Source organism: Hevea brasiliensis, chromosome 18 (assembly GCF_030052815.1).
Source record: "Hevea brasiliensis isolate MT/VB/25A 57/8 chromosome 18, ASM3005281v1, whole genome shotgun sequence".
NCBI lineage: Eukaryota > Viridiplantae > Streptophyta > Magnoliopsida > Malpighiales > Euphorbiaceae > Hevea > Hevea brasiliensis.
The window spans coordinates 37,357,543-37,374,882 of NC_079510.1; the positions used below are offsets into that span (position 1 = coordinate 37,357,543).

The window sequence follows — 17,340 nt, forward strand, 5'->3', positions numbered from 1 at the left end:
AAGTTATTCTTCTCTCTACTTTTGGAATGCATCACCACATTTCCATGATTTCAATGAAGTTATCAAACTTCAATTGTATAAATATACACAAGTAATGAGAATATTATATGTACAACTTTATTCACTTTGTTTTCCCAACAATATCATGCTTCAATAATAAGTGTATTTATGAGTTAAGCCAGTAACTTGATTTGTCTTTCTATGCTTTTAAGATGTAAGAAGTAAGAAGATTTCGAGTTGAAATCTTTTTAGCTGGTTATTGTAAAATTATTCATACGTATCGTAAAAAAGGGATATAACTACCTCATATTTTATAACTTATCAAATTATTATTTATTATATTGAGTCTTCACTATATAAAAAAATAATAAGTGCCTTTAGAGTATTCTCAAAAATAAAATTTAAATTTTATTTATCACAAATGAGATATCTATAAAATATGGCATTATTTATAAAGATATTATAAAATTTTAAATATAATATTTAATTAACATATTTTTAAAATATTTTTCTCCACAATTTCAACAGCATTATAAAGAAATCCTTAGATGAGATCATGCAATCAACCACATTGAATTTTAATATAAGTAACCGCGCATTTAATATAAGGTTGATTAGGGGCGAAACTAAAAAAATTGTTGTTGGATATATATATAAATACATGAAATAAAGTGTATAAAATAATATTAAATTATAATAATTTTCTGCTGATTAAATAAATTATGATAAATTTTTTATAATAAATATTACATAATTATAATTTTGATTATTATATAATTTTATAATATAAATTCTATTATTTAAAGAAATAAAAATCAGTCCTTATCATATAAAATTTATAAATTCAAAAGCTAAAAAAATAAATATAAACCCTTAATAGCTAGATTATATAATAATACAAAATTAAAAAAATAATCATTAAAATAAAAAAAGAAAAGAAAAGAGTGATTAGTTGTAACACCCCTGATTTTTTATATATTATTATTGGGCTTCGTGTAGGTATCCTCAATTCGCGGAAATTCGACAGTTGTCCGGATCTGTGAATTTCCGGCAAGACAGACCAGCTACCGGAAAAGTCTCCGAATTGGATCGAGGTTTTGGCTACCCCACCATTGTCAGGCATCCCGAGCGCGTCCCCGAAGTCGGAATCGGCAAAGGTAAACCCGAACCTAGTTTTTACGTAATTTTCTAGTGCTTAAATAGGATTAAAAATCCATAAAATATTCGTGGTAGCTTAGAAAATTACGATTCTTTTTGCAATAGCTTAGTAATATTGCTAAGGACCGCGGGGCAAAGTTTTATAATTTTTAGAGCTTGTTTGGGCAGTTTTTGCAAAAATGATCAATAATAAGGACTAAATTGAAATTTTGCGTATTGTGATGGATGATTGATTTGATGGGCCCAGGAGGGGCTGTGTGATATGATTGAACTGTTGATGTATGGATTGTGAGTATAGAAGTGCGTTCTTAGCCCTTTTGCAGGTTGGGTAGGTCCTAGGTATAGGGGAGACTCTGCCGGATTTTACACGACTTAGGGCGTAATTGGTCTTTTTCTTTGTTTGTATTGAGTCGATTGTATTAAATAAATGTAATATGATTGTCGTGAGCTGACAGCCTTCTTCCTCCGCCGCCACGAGAATTTGTCGTCAAGTTTGTGAGTAAAATATTAATTTTAATTATAATTTCGATATTATAATATGTTCACCATGCCCATGCAACACTTATATGCATATATTTATGTAGTTAAACTCTAGGCACGATTTATGTTGCATTCATAACTTTTGATGTACCATGGATGTTGTTGTGGTAATTTGGAGCAGTGTGCGTGCGTTGGCGTGCGTGTGATGTGGTGTGGACTATGGATAGGACGGGGTAGTCACGGCTTGAGTAATTCGCTGGGACCCGTTCCTTCGAGGGGTAGTCACGGCTTGAGTAATTCGTTGGGACCCTCGATTTGGTTATTAAGTGGAATTCCGAGCTTGAGTAATTCTCTGGCACAAGGTTTGATTTAAGAGAGCTGTATAGGGGATCAGCTCCCATATGTTATGATTGATACTACAGGGTGTGTGAGTGCTCCAAATTACCTTTTTGATGTTATGATGTGAAAATGTTGTGTATGTTGCATTTCACTCTACAGGTTGCATTAGTTTCAGATAGTTATAGAGATTATAGTTAAGATTGATATTTTACTCTCTGAGTCGAACGCTCACTCCTGTTCAAAAATTTTTACAGGCCACAGGAGGATATTTTGTTCTGGGTTAACCTGCCTTTTTACCTCGCAGGTTGTTTATCAATATTTGTGTAATTTTATTTACTCTTAGAATTTCCGCATGTGTTAGCAGTAATTATTTGAATTTGGTCTGTAATATTATTATCATGTTGGACCTGTAAACTTAATATTTTAAGTCTGTTTTGATGGATTGGATGAGGGAGCTGAGCTCCCATTTATTATTATGTTGATGAGTATGTGGAGGGTGAGCTGAGCTCCCCAATGGATTGTTTATTGTGTTTACAGGTCGGGTGAGTCAAAAACTCCCCGTTGGTAAGTCCATTTTATGGCCGGACTCTGTCCGTTTGTTTTCTTGAAATTGGGCCCAAATGGGCCTCAGCATTGGGTAAATGAACAGTTAGGCTTACTACGGGCCTCGGGGGCTTTAGGCTGGCCCAGGTCCTAGTGCCGGTCCGGCCCATAGGTTGGGTCGTGACAAATGTGGTATCAGAGCTTAGGCTCCAGATTCTTAGGGAATGTTGTCTAAAGTGTTGGGAAAAGTCTAATAGGAGTCACATGCGGAAAAATAGGGTCCATATTCGTCTTGCATTGTCGTCTTTGCTTCTAGTTTCTGCTTCATATATTGTGTGTAAATATGAGTCTATAGAGCTGTGCAATGTGCAGTTTTGAATTTTGTGGGCTAATGCTGCTGAATTTCAGGAAAATGCGTAGAAGCAGGAGAGCTGCCACTGCACCAGAACCAGATGTGCCTGACGAGGTGTCAGCACAGGATGAGGCGCCTGCCCCGAGGAGGCGGGGTAGGAGGCCTAGAGCTGCTCAAGTAGAAGAGCAGCTACCCACAGTTCAAGAACAGTCTTTCATGGCACAGGGTCCCATGGACCCCATGGCAGCTACTCTAGCTGGTCTGCAGAGAACCATCGACATGATGGCGCAGTATATGGTCCACCCTCCACAGCAGCAGCAGTCCACCGCACCAAGAGAGGAATCTTACAAACAGATCATAAATTTCAAGAAGTTGGTGCCTGGTACCTATGATGTGTCAGACGATGCATATCGGTTTTTGGATTCTATGAGCAGGCGAGAAATTCTGATTGGTGATAGAAGATTGATAGAATGTATGCAGCACGTCATGGGGCCCATGCCTAGGCAATGGATGAATGACTACGTGTTACCCCGGATGGAGGGTTTGACATGGGCTCAGTTTGTGGAACTTTTTATCAATCGGTTTGTGCCAGAAAGCTTCAGAGATCAGAAGCAGTGGGCCTTTGAGGCCTTAAGACAGAATGGCAGGTCTGTAGATGAATATGCTACAGAATTTCTGGAATTGAGCAGATATGCCCCTACAGCAGTATCTACAGAGACTATGAAGGTGAAAAGATTCCTAAAGGGGCTTGACAGGAGGTATGCGAACCTGGCCATGATGTCGGATCAGTCTTTTGATGTGGTGGTTGATCGAGCCAGACAGATTGAGATTAGCTATCTTTGTGGATGACAAATGGAAGAGCAAAGAAAAGCAGAGCGAGGGTTCCTCGGTGTCCCTTCCATGGGTACTCGGACGGTGGTGGCGTGGTAATTACAGAGGAAAGGGTAGGAGCAAGAGAAGTGGTTTCATACACCGACCACGAGGATTCGCACTGCGGATCCAAAGCAGTGGTAGCCGAGTAATCTGAGTTACGGGTGCAGTTCAGATCCTCCTTGGCACCTTGTGCACAAGTGTGGAAGAGGACATTCAGGACCTTGTTTGATGGGATCAGAGTATGCTTGTGTGTGGCCAACCGGGTCACTTTGCTAGAGAATGCCCCATGTTCAGCGGGCAACAGATGGGGTCACAGGGTTCTGTTGCGAATGTTCCTCGACAGTTGTATCCGGGTGCTTCCAACATGGCGATCGATTCGATGGCCAGGCCGAGGACAAGGGGGACGTGGATTTGGAGGCGGTCAGAGGTAGAAGTCGATGTCGAGTTACGCCACTCAGGGTAGGGGTAAAGCTCGGGTTTTCACACTGACCCACCAGGATGCTCAATCTTCAAATGCAGTTGTGGCAAGTATTCTTCTGGTCTGTTCTAATGATGCTCGTGTTTTGATAGATCAGGGTGCTACGCACTCATTTGTCTCCCCTGTGTTTGCCATGAGGTTGGGTAGAAACCCTACAACCTTAGAATGCCCTTTGTCGGTAGCTACCCCACTTAGTGACAACATAGATGTAGATATGGTTTTTCCGGGTAGCCCAGTAGTAGTGGATGGAAAGATCCTCCCAGCAGACTTGGTTCCTCTACCAGTAATGGATTTCGATGTAATCCTGGGGATGGACTGGTTGGCAACTCATTATGCCACCTTAGACTGCAGGAACAAAAAGGTATACTTCCACATACCTGGTGTGGAAGAGTTTAGCTTTGATGGTGACAGGAGCGTGGCTCCATATAATTTGGTGTCAGCAATTAGTGCCAGAAAAATGTTGAGGCGTGGATGCCAAGGGTATTTGGCATTGGTGAGAGATACATCTGTAGAAGGTGTCAGCATGGAAAATGTTCCTGTTGTCAGAGAATTCATGGATGTCTTCCCTGAAGAGCTTCCAGGGTTGCCACCAGAAAGGGGAATAGAGTTCTGCATTGATGTTATTCCGGGTACAAACCCCATATCGATGCCACCTTACAGGATGGCACCAGCAGAATTGAAAGAGCTGAAGGAGCAACTACAGGAGCTCTTGGACAAGGGTTTCATACGTCCGAGCACTTCACCCTGGGGTGCTCCTGTTCTATTTGTGAGAAAGAAGGATGGGTCATTGAGGTTGTGTATCGACTACAGACAGCTGAACAAGGTGACTGTGAAGAACAAGTATCCACTTCCTCGGATCGATGATTTGTTTGATCAGCTCCAAGGAGCTAGATTCTTTTCCAAGATAGACCTGCGGTCAGGCTACCATCAATTGAGAATCAGGAATGAGGACGTGTCCAAAACGGCTTTCAGGACAAGATATGGTCATTATGAGTTCTTGGTGATGTCTTTTGGACTCACTAATGCACCAGCAGCCTTCATGGACTTGATGAACAGGGTGTTCAAGCCATTTTTGGACCGTTTTGTCATCGTATTCATAGATGACATTCTGGTATACTCTCGGACCGAGGAAGAACACGTGTGGCACTTGAGGATGGTGTTGCAGACTTTGAGGGAGCACCAGCTATACGCCAAATTTTCGAAATGTGAATTTTGGCTAGAAAGCATCTCATTCTTGGGACACGTGGTTTCAAGTGACGGTATTCAAGTGGATCCCAAGAAAATTGAAGTCAGAATCGATTGGCTTAGGCCTACAACCATCCGAGGTGCGAAGTTTTCTGAGTTTAGCTGGCTACTACAGGCGTTTTGTGCAAGATTTCTCCAGGATAGCGGCTCCCCTAACTAAGTTGACCAGGAAGAATGTTCCATTCATTTGGACAGATGACTGTGAGGTGAGTTTCTAGAAGCTCAAGGAGTGTCTAACCACTGCCCCTGTGTTAACACTACCTATGAGCGGTGAAGGATACACCGTGTAATGTGACGCTTCCAGAGTTGGCCTAGGGTGTGTTTTGATGCGGAATGGAAAAATAGTGGCTTATGCTTCAAGACAGCTGAAGAGGCATGAGCAGAACTACCCACCCATGATTTGGAAATGGCGGCTGTAGTCTTTGCACTAAAAATCTGGAGACACTACCTGTATGGTGAAGTGTGCGAGATATACACCGACCATAAGAGTTTGAAGTACATCTTCCAACAGAGGGATTTAAACTTGAGACAGAGGAGATGGATGGAGCTTCTGAAAGACTATGATTGCACCATCCAGTACCACCCTGGGAAGGCCAATATAGTAGCAGATGCTTTAAGCAAAAAATCTTATGGCAGTTTGGCGCACATTTCAGCAGAGAAGAGACTGTTGATTCAGGAAGTGCATGAGTTGATGGATCAAGGTTTAATCTTAGATCTTTCAGATGAGGGGGTATTGTTGGCTCACTTTTCAGTGAGGCCAAACTTGAGGGACAGAGTTAGAGTTTCCCAGCACAGAGACCAACAATTGATGAAGATCATAGAAAGAGTACAGCAAGGTGAAGGTGGTGAGTTTGGATTTGCCAATGATGGCGCCCTAGTGCAAGGTTCTAGGATATGTGTGCCCGATGTGGACAACCTCAGGAATGAAATCATGCAAGAGGCACACTATACACTGTACAGTATCCACCCAGGTTCCACCAAGATGTACCATGATGTGAAAGATAGCTACTGGTGGAATGGCATGAAGAGAGACATAGTAGACTTTGTGTCCAAGTGCTTGACTTGTCAGAAGGTGAAGTTTGAACACCAGAGACCGTCAGGGAAGCTGCAAGAGCTCCCTATCCCAGAATGGAAGTGGGAAATGATCACTATGGATTTTGTGACTGGGTTGCCTCGTACCACGCGAGGATATGATTCGATATGGGTAATTGTAGACCGCTTGACCAAATCAGCTCACTTCTTACTCAGAAGACTACATACTCTGTGGCACAGTATGCCCGGCTCTACATTCGAGAAATAGTCAGATTGCATGGAGTTCCGGCTTCCATAATATCTGACAGAGGGCCCCAGTTCACTTCTCGGTTTTGGAGAAAGTTGCAGGAGGCACTTGGCACACAGTTGAACTTCAGTACGGCTTTCCACCCTCAGACAGACGGACAGTCCGAAAGGACAATCCAAACACTGAAAGACATGCTTCGCATGAGTGTTTTGGATTTTGGAGGTCAATGGGATGATCAGCTAGCTTTGGTGGAGTTTGCCTACAACAACAGTTATCACTCCACCATAGGAATGGCGCCCTATGAGGCACTATATGGAAGAAAGTGTAGGTCTCCTCTGTGTTGGACAGAAATGGGGGAAGCGAAGGTGCATGATGTAAACCTAGTGCAGTACACTTTAGAGATAGTTCCTTTAATCAGGGAACGACTGAAAACAGCTTTCAGTAGGCAGAAAAGTTATGCAGACCCCAGACGGAGGGATGTGGAGTTTGCAGTGGACGACTATGTATTCCTGAAGGTTTCTCCAATGAAGGGAGTCATGAGATTTGGAAAGAAGGGCAAGTTGGCACCTCGGTATATCGGACCTTTTGAGGTTACTGATAGAGCTGGAGCAGTTGCCTACCGGTTGGAGCTACCACCCAACCTTTCTCACGTTCATCCCGTGTTTCACATCTCCATGCTCAGGAAATACATTCCTGATCCTTCTCATGTACTGCAGCCGGATGTGATAGAGCTAAAGGAGAATTTGACATTTGAGGAGCAACCTGTAGCCATAGTGGACTACCAAATATATAATTAAGTTAATCAATTCACAATTTGCATAAGAGTTTAGACTATTAATTAATTAGTTATATATATATATATATATATATATATATATATATATATTTGAATGACATAAAAGAGAGAAAGCATTTAAGATGAAAGACAAAGGAAAAATTTATATTGTACATATAGAAAAAAAAAACAAAAAATACAAATTAAAAAAATCCCATCTAATTTAAAACAATATGATAGAAAATTGTTAAATTAAATTATATTTAATTTTGAAATAACAAGTACTGATAAAATTTTAATTTGTAAATATAAAAGTTTAAATAATTAATTTTTTATTTATCTTTTGTACTTATTTAGTAATAATCAGTGTAATTTTAATACTTCAATTTAAATCAAATAAATTATAAATTATAAATAAAGCATCAATGGAAAAATTGAGGGGCTAATTAATAAAAAAATTTAAAATTTACTACAAATTTTTATATAAATTTTTGGAGTTGCCAATAAAAATTTTGAGAAACCAATTAATAAAAAATAAAAATTTAATATACCTAAAAAAAACATTTACTAATGCTTGGAGGGTCAAGGCTCTCATTGTCACATCTAATTTTATCCCTTAAATTCATCTATATAAAAATGAGTTTAATAATTTTTAAATTAAATATTTATATTAAAATTTTTATAAAATTAATTTAAATATATATATATATTATAAAATAATAAATATGTAAATATCAATGTAAATATTTAATTTAAAAGCCATTGAACTATTTTTACATAAAATCACACCATATGTAGACAATTCAACAAATAATTTATAAACGAATAATAGCAACATAATAAATGAAAATTAATTCAAAACTTCTATCTAAAACCTATTGAGTTTCAAGGACTTGACTTTGACTAATTCACAACTAAGGCTTCCTTGACATTTTTTGTAACACCCCAAAATTTTAAATTTTACTATTTTATGAGCATTTTTGGTATTTTAATTTTATTTTAATTTTAGGAATTTTTTTGAGATTTTTCGGATTTTAAAAATCGGGTTCAATTTTCCGAAAATATAAACTTTGATGATTTTTAAAAATTAATTTAAAGACCACGTGGCAAAACTAAAAATATATTTGGAGTCTACGTATTTTTCTGAGTTTTCTGAAATTTTTTCGGAATTTTTGGACCTCGTTTTCAGTCCCGAGGCAGAGTAAAAATTTAAAATTTTGTATTCTGAATCGGACCTGCCGAATCGAACCGGACCAAATCGGACCGGTCGAATCGGACCGACTCCCTTTTTCTTCTTCCCTTTTCTTCCGCGCGTCCCGACCTTCTCCCCTTTTTTCTTTCTTTTCTCTCTCCTCCTGCCCCTCGCCACGGCCACCACCTCCCCTGCCACCCAGTAGGCGCGCCACCCACCGCCTGACACTGGCCGCCCCAAACGGCCGGAAACCTCGCTCGAATTCCCTCCCTCGCGCGAGCGGCGTTTTGACTTCTTCGGCTAAAATCCGGTCGATCCGGCCACCAATTGGACCGGGTCTTGTGTCTAAAATCATCTACTCGGCGAGAGCTTTTCATAGACACCAAGAACGCCGAAATCCATCGAGCGGTTTGTCCAATTTTTGCTCGGGAAGTTTTTAGCCCATTTCGACTTTTGGGCTAGATTTCTCGAAAACCGTGAATCCCACGCTCCACTCGTCGAGAGCTTCGCGGCGACATAAATTTCAAATTTTTCTGACACCGTTTTTCGGTGGGTCCCACGGAACTTCGCAGTGTTTTTCCGAGCATTTAATGAGCTTAGAAAATTCTGAAAAATTTATGTACTAACCCCCGTGTTATGGGCTTCGTGTAGGTATCCTCGATTCGCGGAAATTCGACAGTTGACCGGGTCTGCGAAATTCCGGCCAGACAGACCCGTTACCGGAAAAGTCTCCGAATTGGACCGAGGTTTTGGCTAGCCCCCCATTGTCAGACATCCCGAGCGCGTTCCCGAAGTCGGAATTGGTAAAGGTAAACCCGAACCTTGCTTTTTCGTAATTTTCTAGTGCTTAAATAGGATTAAAAATCCATAAAATATTCGTGGCAGCTTAGAAAATTATGATTCTTTTTGCAATAGCTTAGTAATATTGCTAAGGACCGCGGGGCAAAGTTTTAGAATTTTTAGAGCTTATTTGGGCAGTTTTTGCAAAAATGGTCAATTATAAGGATTAAATTGAAATATTACATACTGTGATGAATGATTGATTTGATGGGCTCAGGAGGGGCTGTGTGATATGATTGAGCTGTGGATATATGGATTGTAAATATAGAAGTGTGTTTTGAGCCATTTTGCAGGTTGGGTAGGTCCTAAGTATAGGGGAGACTCTGCCGGATTTTCGGCACGACTTAGGACGCAATTGGTCTTTTCTTGATTTGTATTGAGTCAATTGTATTAAATAATTGTAATATAATTGTCAGGTGAGCCGGGACAGCCTTCTTCCTCCGCCCAGCCGCCATAGTGATTGTCGTCAAGTCTGTGAGTAAAATATTAATTTTAATTGTAATTTCGATATTATTATATGTTCAGCATGCCCATGCATCACTTATATGCATATATTATATAGTTAAACTCTAGGCACGACTTATGTTGCATTCATAACTGTTAACGTGCCATGAATGTTGTTGTGGTAATTTGGAGCAGTGTGCGTGCGTTGGTGTGCGTGTGATGTGGTGTGGACTATGGACAGGACGGGTAGTCACGGCTTGAGTTCTTCGCTGGGACCCGATCCTTCGAGGGTAGTCACGGCTTGAGTTCTTCACTGGGACCCTTGATTTGGTTTATTAGCGAAAGTCCGCTTGAGTTTTTCGGCACGAGTTGGATTTAAGAGAGTCGTATAGGGATCGGCTCCCATATATTATGATTGATGCTACGAGTGCGTGAGTGCTCCAAATTACCTTTTGATGTTATGATGTGAAAATGTTGTTGATGTTGCATTTCACTCTACAGGGTGCATTAGTTTTAGATAGTTATAGAGATTATGGTTAAAATTGATATTTTACTCTCTGAGTCGAACGCTCACTCATGTTCAAAAATTTTTCCAGGCCACAGGAGGATATTTTGGAGGTTAACCTGCTTTCTCCCTTGCAGGTCGATTACTAATGTTTGTATAAACTTGTTAAATCTTAGAATTTCCGCATGTGTTATAAATGTTTATTTAATTTGGGTCTGTAAACTAAATTATTATTTTGGACCTGTAAACTTAATATTCTATGCATGTTTGATGGATTGGATGAGGGAGCTGAGCTCCCATTTATTTTTATGCTGATGAGTATGTGGAGGGTGAGCTGAGCTTCCCAATTGAGTATTTATTGTGTTTACAGGTCGGGTGAGTCGAAAACTCCCCGTTGGAAAGTCCATTTTATGGCCGGACTCTGTCCGTTTGGTTTCTTGAAATTGGGCCCAAATGGGCCTTAAAATTGGGTAAATGAACAGTTAGGCTTACTACGGGCCTCGGAGGCTTCAGGCTGGCCCAGGTCCTAGTGTCGGTCCGGTCCATAGGTTGGGTCGTGACATTTTTGTAACATTTAACAGTGATATACCTCCTCAAAATATATATAACTAACACAGTAATTTAGGTTTTTAGATAGTTCATAAGTCTAATGATATTTTCGTTCAATTGATTCAACTACTATAAGACCCATTTAATAAAATGAAAGAATTTTAAGTAAAAATAAGTAATTTAAGTAAGATTGTTAAATATAACAATGCCTATAATTATGCACTATAAATATAAATATAATATTATAATTATACTAGTTAATAATATCAATATAATTAATAGTTGACTTATTATAACTAACCATTATTTATATCTTATATAAAGAGATCAGATCATTTATAGATGCATGTTCTTTTTTTCTAATCAATTTAATATACTATTCTCTCATACTAATTCTAATTTAAGCGTTGAAGGGTCCTTTTCGGATCTATACCCGGTAGACCTCTAATCTATTTATTTTCTATTTTACAAGTTGATACCACAAAGAATTTATGTAGACCGCAACAAATAGAATATAAATAAAAGAGCCTCGTGATAAATTTGTTTTAAATATTAAAAAAAATGAAGTAGACATTATTGTGTATAAGGAATAGAATAAAAGGTGTTCTATAATTAAAATACATAATAAAAATAAAACAAAAATAAAAATAAAAATACAATTATTATGATTTTATAAAAAAACATGTATTGTCATTTTCTACTCTGTATTCGCTATATGAAATAATAATAAAAAAATTATTATTTAATTTATATATTTTAATAAAATTAATAATTAAATTTTATATTTTTAAAAATATATTATTTAACTTTTATATTTTATTTTACTTAACATTTTATTTTTTTTGTTAATAACCACAGTCAAACAATTACTTAATCATCTATTTAAATAAAATTAATTGGTTAGTTATTATATTTTAAAAATATTATTATTTAATCTCTATAATTTAATCATGTTAACTTTTAAGTCCCTCTAATTATTTTTTAAATGCATGAATTACCTTGATCCTCTTTTTTTTTTTTGTTCTCTCATGTTTCTCTCTCTTCGTATTTGTTCCTCTTTTCACTCATAACATTATCTATTCATTTTTTTTATATTTTTCATCTCTTAATAGGAAATAGTAACTATATATAAAAAGATTAATCAGTTCTCTTATATATTCATATGATCAAAATAATGATTCAGGAAAATATTTTTTAATAGAGAACAAATAATATTTAAATAATCTTATAAATTACACACATAAATTTAGTTTTTTCATAATAAAATTTCAATAATCATTCAGAAATATATTTTTTTACAGTATTGTGTTTTTAAAATATGAAGATTAATTAATTAATTTTATTAAAATAAAAAAATTAAATAATAATATTTTTTAAATATAAATATTAATTAATTATATTAAAGTAAATTAATTAAATAATAATTTAATTAATATTAAAATTTGTTAAATATGATTTATGCAGTTTAATAAAAATTAAATATAAATATTAAATAATATATTATTTAAAATATAAAATTAAATAATTACTTATTAAATAATAATTTTTCTAAAAATAAATTAGGTATATCAAAGCCCCGCCGCCAGATAAGCGCAATAACAGCAGTGCATATCCATTATCCAACCCTCGAGTACTTTCCTTTTCTTCAAGATTGTGTATATTTTTATCTTTATCTGTTTCATTTCGTGCATATCCAACGGGCACTCACTAATCACTAACAACTGTTACTTTGATTCCATACAAGGCAAGGCAAGGCAACCAAATAATAATAATAATAATAATAAGGAAAAAACAGCTCTGATTGCATTGGCACGAAACTTCCATGTTCTGGGCATTCTGAAATACCAAGAACAAAAGCCAATCAATTATTGAAAAGATGCTGAGCTGGAGAAAGCATTTTAACTTTCCTTTCCTTGTTGATTTTGTCATGTGGATTAAATTTTCAAAAAGCCTGAAGCATTAGCAGGATCAGATCCAAATCCACTTCCAGTCCACTATTCAGGAATCTCTGCATTTTCGGACGATGCTACCAGGGGTTTTCGCATCTGGGTAACTCCTCCTTTCTTATTTATTTTGTGGGTCTTTTTCAGTTTCTTCAGTATTGGAGTATTAATTTAGATCTTAAGCAATGCGGTTGGTTTTTAAGTTTTCTCTCCCTATATTTTGCCGCTGGTTTTGCTAAATTATCGCTTACTAATCTATTTTAGAGTTCAGATTGGACACCAAGTTTTGTTCTTTGACCTTTCATTTTGGTTTTTATTTTCCCCATTTTTTGACATTGCTTTCAAAATTTTTGTATGTATTTTTTTCTTTCTCGAAACAACCCACGTGGGCTGCTATTTGGTCTTTTTACCTATAACTTGTGTTTATTAGAGTACTTTTCTTCAAGAAATTAAAGCTTAGCCGATAAGGCCCGTTTCTCCAAAGCGGTGGGAAGAGATGGTTACGTGGGTAGTCCTTCATTGAGCTGTCTGTTAGGTCTTTGTTTTTGGCTAGGAACTTGCCTTGTTTTTCCCTTTTCTTACTGGGTCTCCTTTTTCCGCTTAACCATTTGAATCTCAGCCATTACATATTCTTTTTTATGTATTTGATGATTTGAATTTTGGGCTCTTCATCTGCTGGCTTATAAAATATATTTCAGTTGATATTTGAGCTCTTTTGCTGTTAGGTGTTCCTTGCTATTGGTTTGAATAAAGAATAGTACAAGCTGTTTTTGTTGTTATCCTGTTGTATTAGGAGGAAACCTTACTCTACCTCTCGTGCTCTGCCATTTTTCTTTTCTTTCTTCACAAGGTTTGGTTTTCTATCAGGGAAGAAAAGTAATTGCCAAAGTTTTATAGATAATTAAGTTGATGGGGGGCAAAAATTCAAGGGAGGGAAGTTGGAGGTCCAATTCTTCTATACGTTCAAATTCGTCGTCATGGGGAGGTTCAAATCATGGTTATTCTGAATCCTCGTATGGTCAAGAAAACTACAGCTACAACCACCCGCCCCAGCAATTTTATGGTCAAGAAGGTTATAGCTACAACTACGCACCTCATCAATCAGATGGGTCACATCAACATTGTTCGTCCTCGCAGAACTTTAACCATGATAGAAGGCAGCTTGATAGGAAGTATTCAAGAATTGCTGATGATTACAAGTCCTTGGACCAGGTAACATAACATGCAGAAATTTGGATGTTTATTGTGGTTATATTTTAGATAAGAAAGAATATGCATGGAGCTTTTATGATGGTCTTTTTTTTAATTTTTAATATAGTGGTTAAATATTTATGCTCTTTGCACATTTACAATTTGCGCGATATGGGGAGCCTTGCTGATTTAAGTAAACATGGTCTTCAAATTCAGTTTCTTGTTCTAATTGTATTTTAACGTTCAAGAACTGCAGGATTGCCTATTGATCTTTCCCTTTGTTTCAACTAATTTGGACTTCATATAATCTTATGCTCAACTATTGTAAGATATTATTCTGGTTGTTGTTGCATTTCAAATTTTGGAACGTGACTTTTTGGTGGGAAGACTTTTATGCATTTTCTATGCAGTAGATACTTATGATTACGCCTGTTATAGGAATTTAGAGGTAATATGAACCATTATATTCTTTGCAGGTGACTGAGGCCCTTGCACGTGCTGGCCTTGAGTCTTCCAATCTTATTGTTGGTATTGATTTCACAAAGAGCAATGAGTGGACAGGTGAAACTCTATCTCCCATGTTTAAAGTGCATCTTATGTGCAATTTTGGATATACTTAAAATTGTAATTTGATGAATAGGTGCAAGATCATTTAACAGACGAAGCTTGCATCACATTGGAGATGGTTTAAATCCCTATGAACAAGCAATATCCATTATTGGAAAAACTTTAGCTGCATTTGACGAGGATAACTTGATTCCCTGTTTTGGATTTGGGGATGGTATGTTTATGATAACTTGCTTAGCTATAAGAGTTTGATTGAGAAAAATGTGTGGTAACAAGTGTGACTTCTTATGTTGGTAGCTTCCACACATGATCAGGATGTTTTCTGCTTCTATCCTGATGAGAGATTCTGCAATGGATTTGAGGAAGTTCTGAGTCGCTACAGGGAAATCGTGCCCAATCTTCGACTTGCAGGTTTATGTTATATCACAATTCTTCAGTTTTTTGTTTTCTTCACAAGTATTAATTGATGCTGTTAAGAGCTTGTTATGGCTTACATTTATTGTCGTTTTCTCTCAGGACCGACATCTTTTGCTCCTGTCATTGAAATGGCATCAACCATTGTTGAGCAGAGTGGTGGCCAGTACCATGTTTTATTAATAATTGCAGATGGGCAGGTATTATGCCTTTGCTATTGATTTAATCTTTGGTTCAGAAATAAAAAGTGGGGCAGACATGCCACTCTGACTCAAGATGCTCCCAAATGACTAAAAAGTTGGACTGATATTAACATGAATATGAAAGGAATTATAGAATGTTATAAATGTGTCATCATTCTAGGTAATATTATTGCTGTGCAATGGATTTTTCTTTGGAAATTAGATGTGGACTACTTTTAGCTATCATTTGGTGTTTTCTCAAGGACTTAGTGATTCTTTGTGGTTTTCTTAGGTTACTAGAAGTGTTGATACAGCACGTGGCCAGCTAAGTCCTCAGGAGCGGAAGACTGTTGATGCCATTGTAGAGGCAAGGTAAGTTCTTTTGTCCTCAGCCTCCCTCTCTCCCATCTTAGTTCGTTTTCTAATTATGTGTTTGTTTGTTACAGCAAGCTTCCCTTATCAATTGTATTAGTTGGGGTTGGAGATGGACCTTGGGACATGATGAGGGAATTTGATGATAACATCCCTGCTCGAGAGTTTGATAATTTCCAGGTGAGTATTTTCTGTTAGATGTTACTGCATAAATTTTCTCACTTTGTTGATTGACAAGATTGTTAACAGTTATTTCTTGCCCTAGTTTGTAAATTTCACAGAAATCATGTCAAAGCGTGTGGACTCATCCCGAAAGGAGACAGAATTTGCTCTTGCTGCTCTAATGGAAATTCCTTCCCAATATAAAGCAACAATAGAGCTTAATATATTGGGGTAATGGTTTCTTCTTCCTGTGGTCCATTTTTAATGTTTGCAGCACTTGCATTGACACAATATTTTCATCATTTTAATCTAATTGGGCAGTCGTGGCAAGGGGAATGTTTCTGAGAGGGTTCCTCTCCCTCCACCTTTATATGGTGCAGCATCTTTCAGCAGCTCTAAACCTTCTCGATCTAGCAGTTATAAGCCAAGTGTTCCTTCTTATCCGGTTGACAGCCGACCTGCCAGCTCAGCTCCATCTGCTCCAAGTTCAACTTATGATAATCAGGCGAGTTACTTTCAATTTTGAAATTTCTTTTTTTGGAATAGAGAGTGATGTTTCACTTATGTTCGCACTAACTACATAAAACTGATCTCGAATTAGCTGACTAGGTTTGAAATGGGGTATAAATTTTATCTTTCATCTTTACTCACCTAACTCCATTTGATGCCACACACTGTCGTTAATACTCTAGTGGGCAAATTATTGTTTGGCAATACTTGCATCTTACATTTTCACATAGTTTCTGACAATATGGTCATGAAGAGATGTGATAGTCATCATTCTTGCAACTTTACTGGTTATAAGGATAAGGATTCACTCCTGTGGTTATTGCATAGGTTTGTCCCATATGCCTCACTAATGCGAAGAACATGGCCTTTGGTTGCGGTCATCAGGTATTTCCTTGAATATTTCTTGACATCTTATAATATAGCTCTGAAAGAGATATGTTTGGATATTGATGTGAATTTCACTGATGAATTGTCTCATTTATTAGACATGCCGCGAATGTGGAGAAAGCCTTCAGTTATGTCCTATCTGTCGAAGAGAAATTCAAATGAGAATAAAGCTTTACTAAGCAGCGGTGCATCGATTGCTCCTTTTTTTTTGTATAAATTAATTTTTATCATTCTTTGTGTTCGTTATATAAATATTCAAAATATTGGTTCTGCTGGTGTTAGCTTCGGATGTATGATCTGAATTCAAGGAAATCAATTCAATGTTCTGTGTAAATTACTCGTATTGCATAGTTTCTTTCTCATTACTCTTCAATGTTTCCCCTTTATTTAGAGCCATACAAGACAGCAAATGAATATCTTAGGGCCATTTGGGTTAAATATTACAATCTATGTCAAGCAGCTGGAAACATGAATATAATCATGATTATTTTTATCATCATCATCTACGGATGTAACTCTCATGCGTGTGAAACTAATCGAAGTCTAGGTCTAGATTGTGG

The 17,340-nt window shown here is 37.1% G+C and overlaps 2 protein-coding genes across 2 annotated transcripts; both read left to right on the plus strand.

The window, feature by feature from the left end:
• Positions 1 to 1,778: 1,778 nt before the first annotated feature.
• Positions 1,779 to 3,894, plus strand: LOC131175865 (uncharacterized). Its single transcript, XM_058140543.1, has 3 exons — positions 1,779 to 2,281; positions 2,929 to 3,306; positions 3,732 to 3,894. The coding sequence occupies exons 2-3, from the start codon at positions 2,933 to 2,935 to the stop codon at positions 3,892 to 3,894; spliced, it is 537 nt and encodes a 178-aa protein (XP_057996526.1). The 5' UTR covers positions 1,779 to 2,281; positions 2,929 to 2,932.
• An 8,829-nt stretch (positions 3,895 to 12,723) lies between these two features.
• Positions 12,724 to 17,123, plus strand: LOC110651738 (E3 ubiquitin-protein ligase RGLG2). Its single transcript, XM_021807126.2, has 12 exons — positions 12,724 to 13,101; positions 13,863 to 14,207; positions 14,663 to 14,747; positions 14,827 to 14,967; positions 15,051 to 15,164; positions 15,270 to 15,367; positions 15,642 to 15,721; positions 15,796 to 15,901; positions 15,987 to 16,114; positions 16,205 to 16,388; positions 16,721 to 16,777; positions 16,879 to 17,123. Exons 2-12 carry the CDS (start codon positions 13,905 to 13,907, stop codon positions 16,957 to 16,959), a joined length of 1,377 nt encoding a protein of 458 aa, XP_021662818.1. The 5' UTR covers positions 12,724 to 13,101; positions 13,863 to 13,904; the 3' UTR covers positions 16,960 to 17,123.
• Positions 17,124 to 17,340: the final 217 nt, after the last annotated feature.

Bases quoted from the DNA above. Each gene is read 5' to 3' on its own strand.
- LOC110651738 (XM_021807126.2), top strand. From the start codon at position 13,905: ATGGGGGGCAAAAATTCAAGGGAGGGAAGTTGGAGGTCCAATTCTTCT. The intron at 14,208-14,662 runs GTAACATAACAT...TATTCTTTGCAG, and splicing joins ATTACAAGTCCTTGGACCAG to GTGACTGAGGCCCTTGCACG. The intron at 16,389-16,720 runs GCGAGTTACTTT...GTTATTGCATAG, and splicing joins GTTCAACTTATGATAATCAG to GTTTGTCCCATATGCCTCAC.
- LOC131175865 (XM_058140543.1), top strand. From the start codon at position 2,933: ATGCGTAGAAGCAGGAGAGCTGCCACTGCACCAGAACCAGATGTGCCT. The intron at 3,307-3,731 runs GCGAGAAATTCT...GACAAATGGAAG, and splicing joins TTTTTGGATTCTATGAGCAG to AGCAAAGAAAAGCAGAGCGA.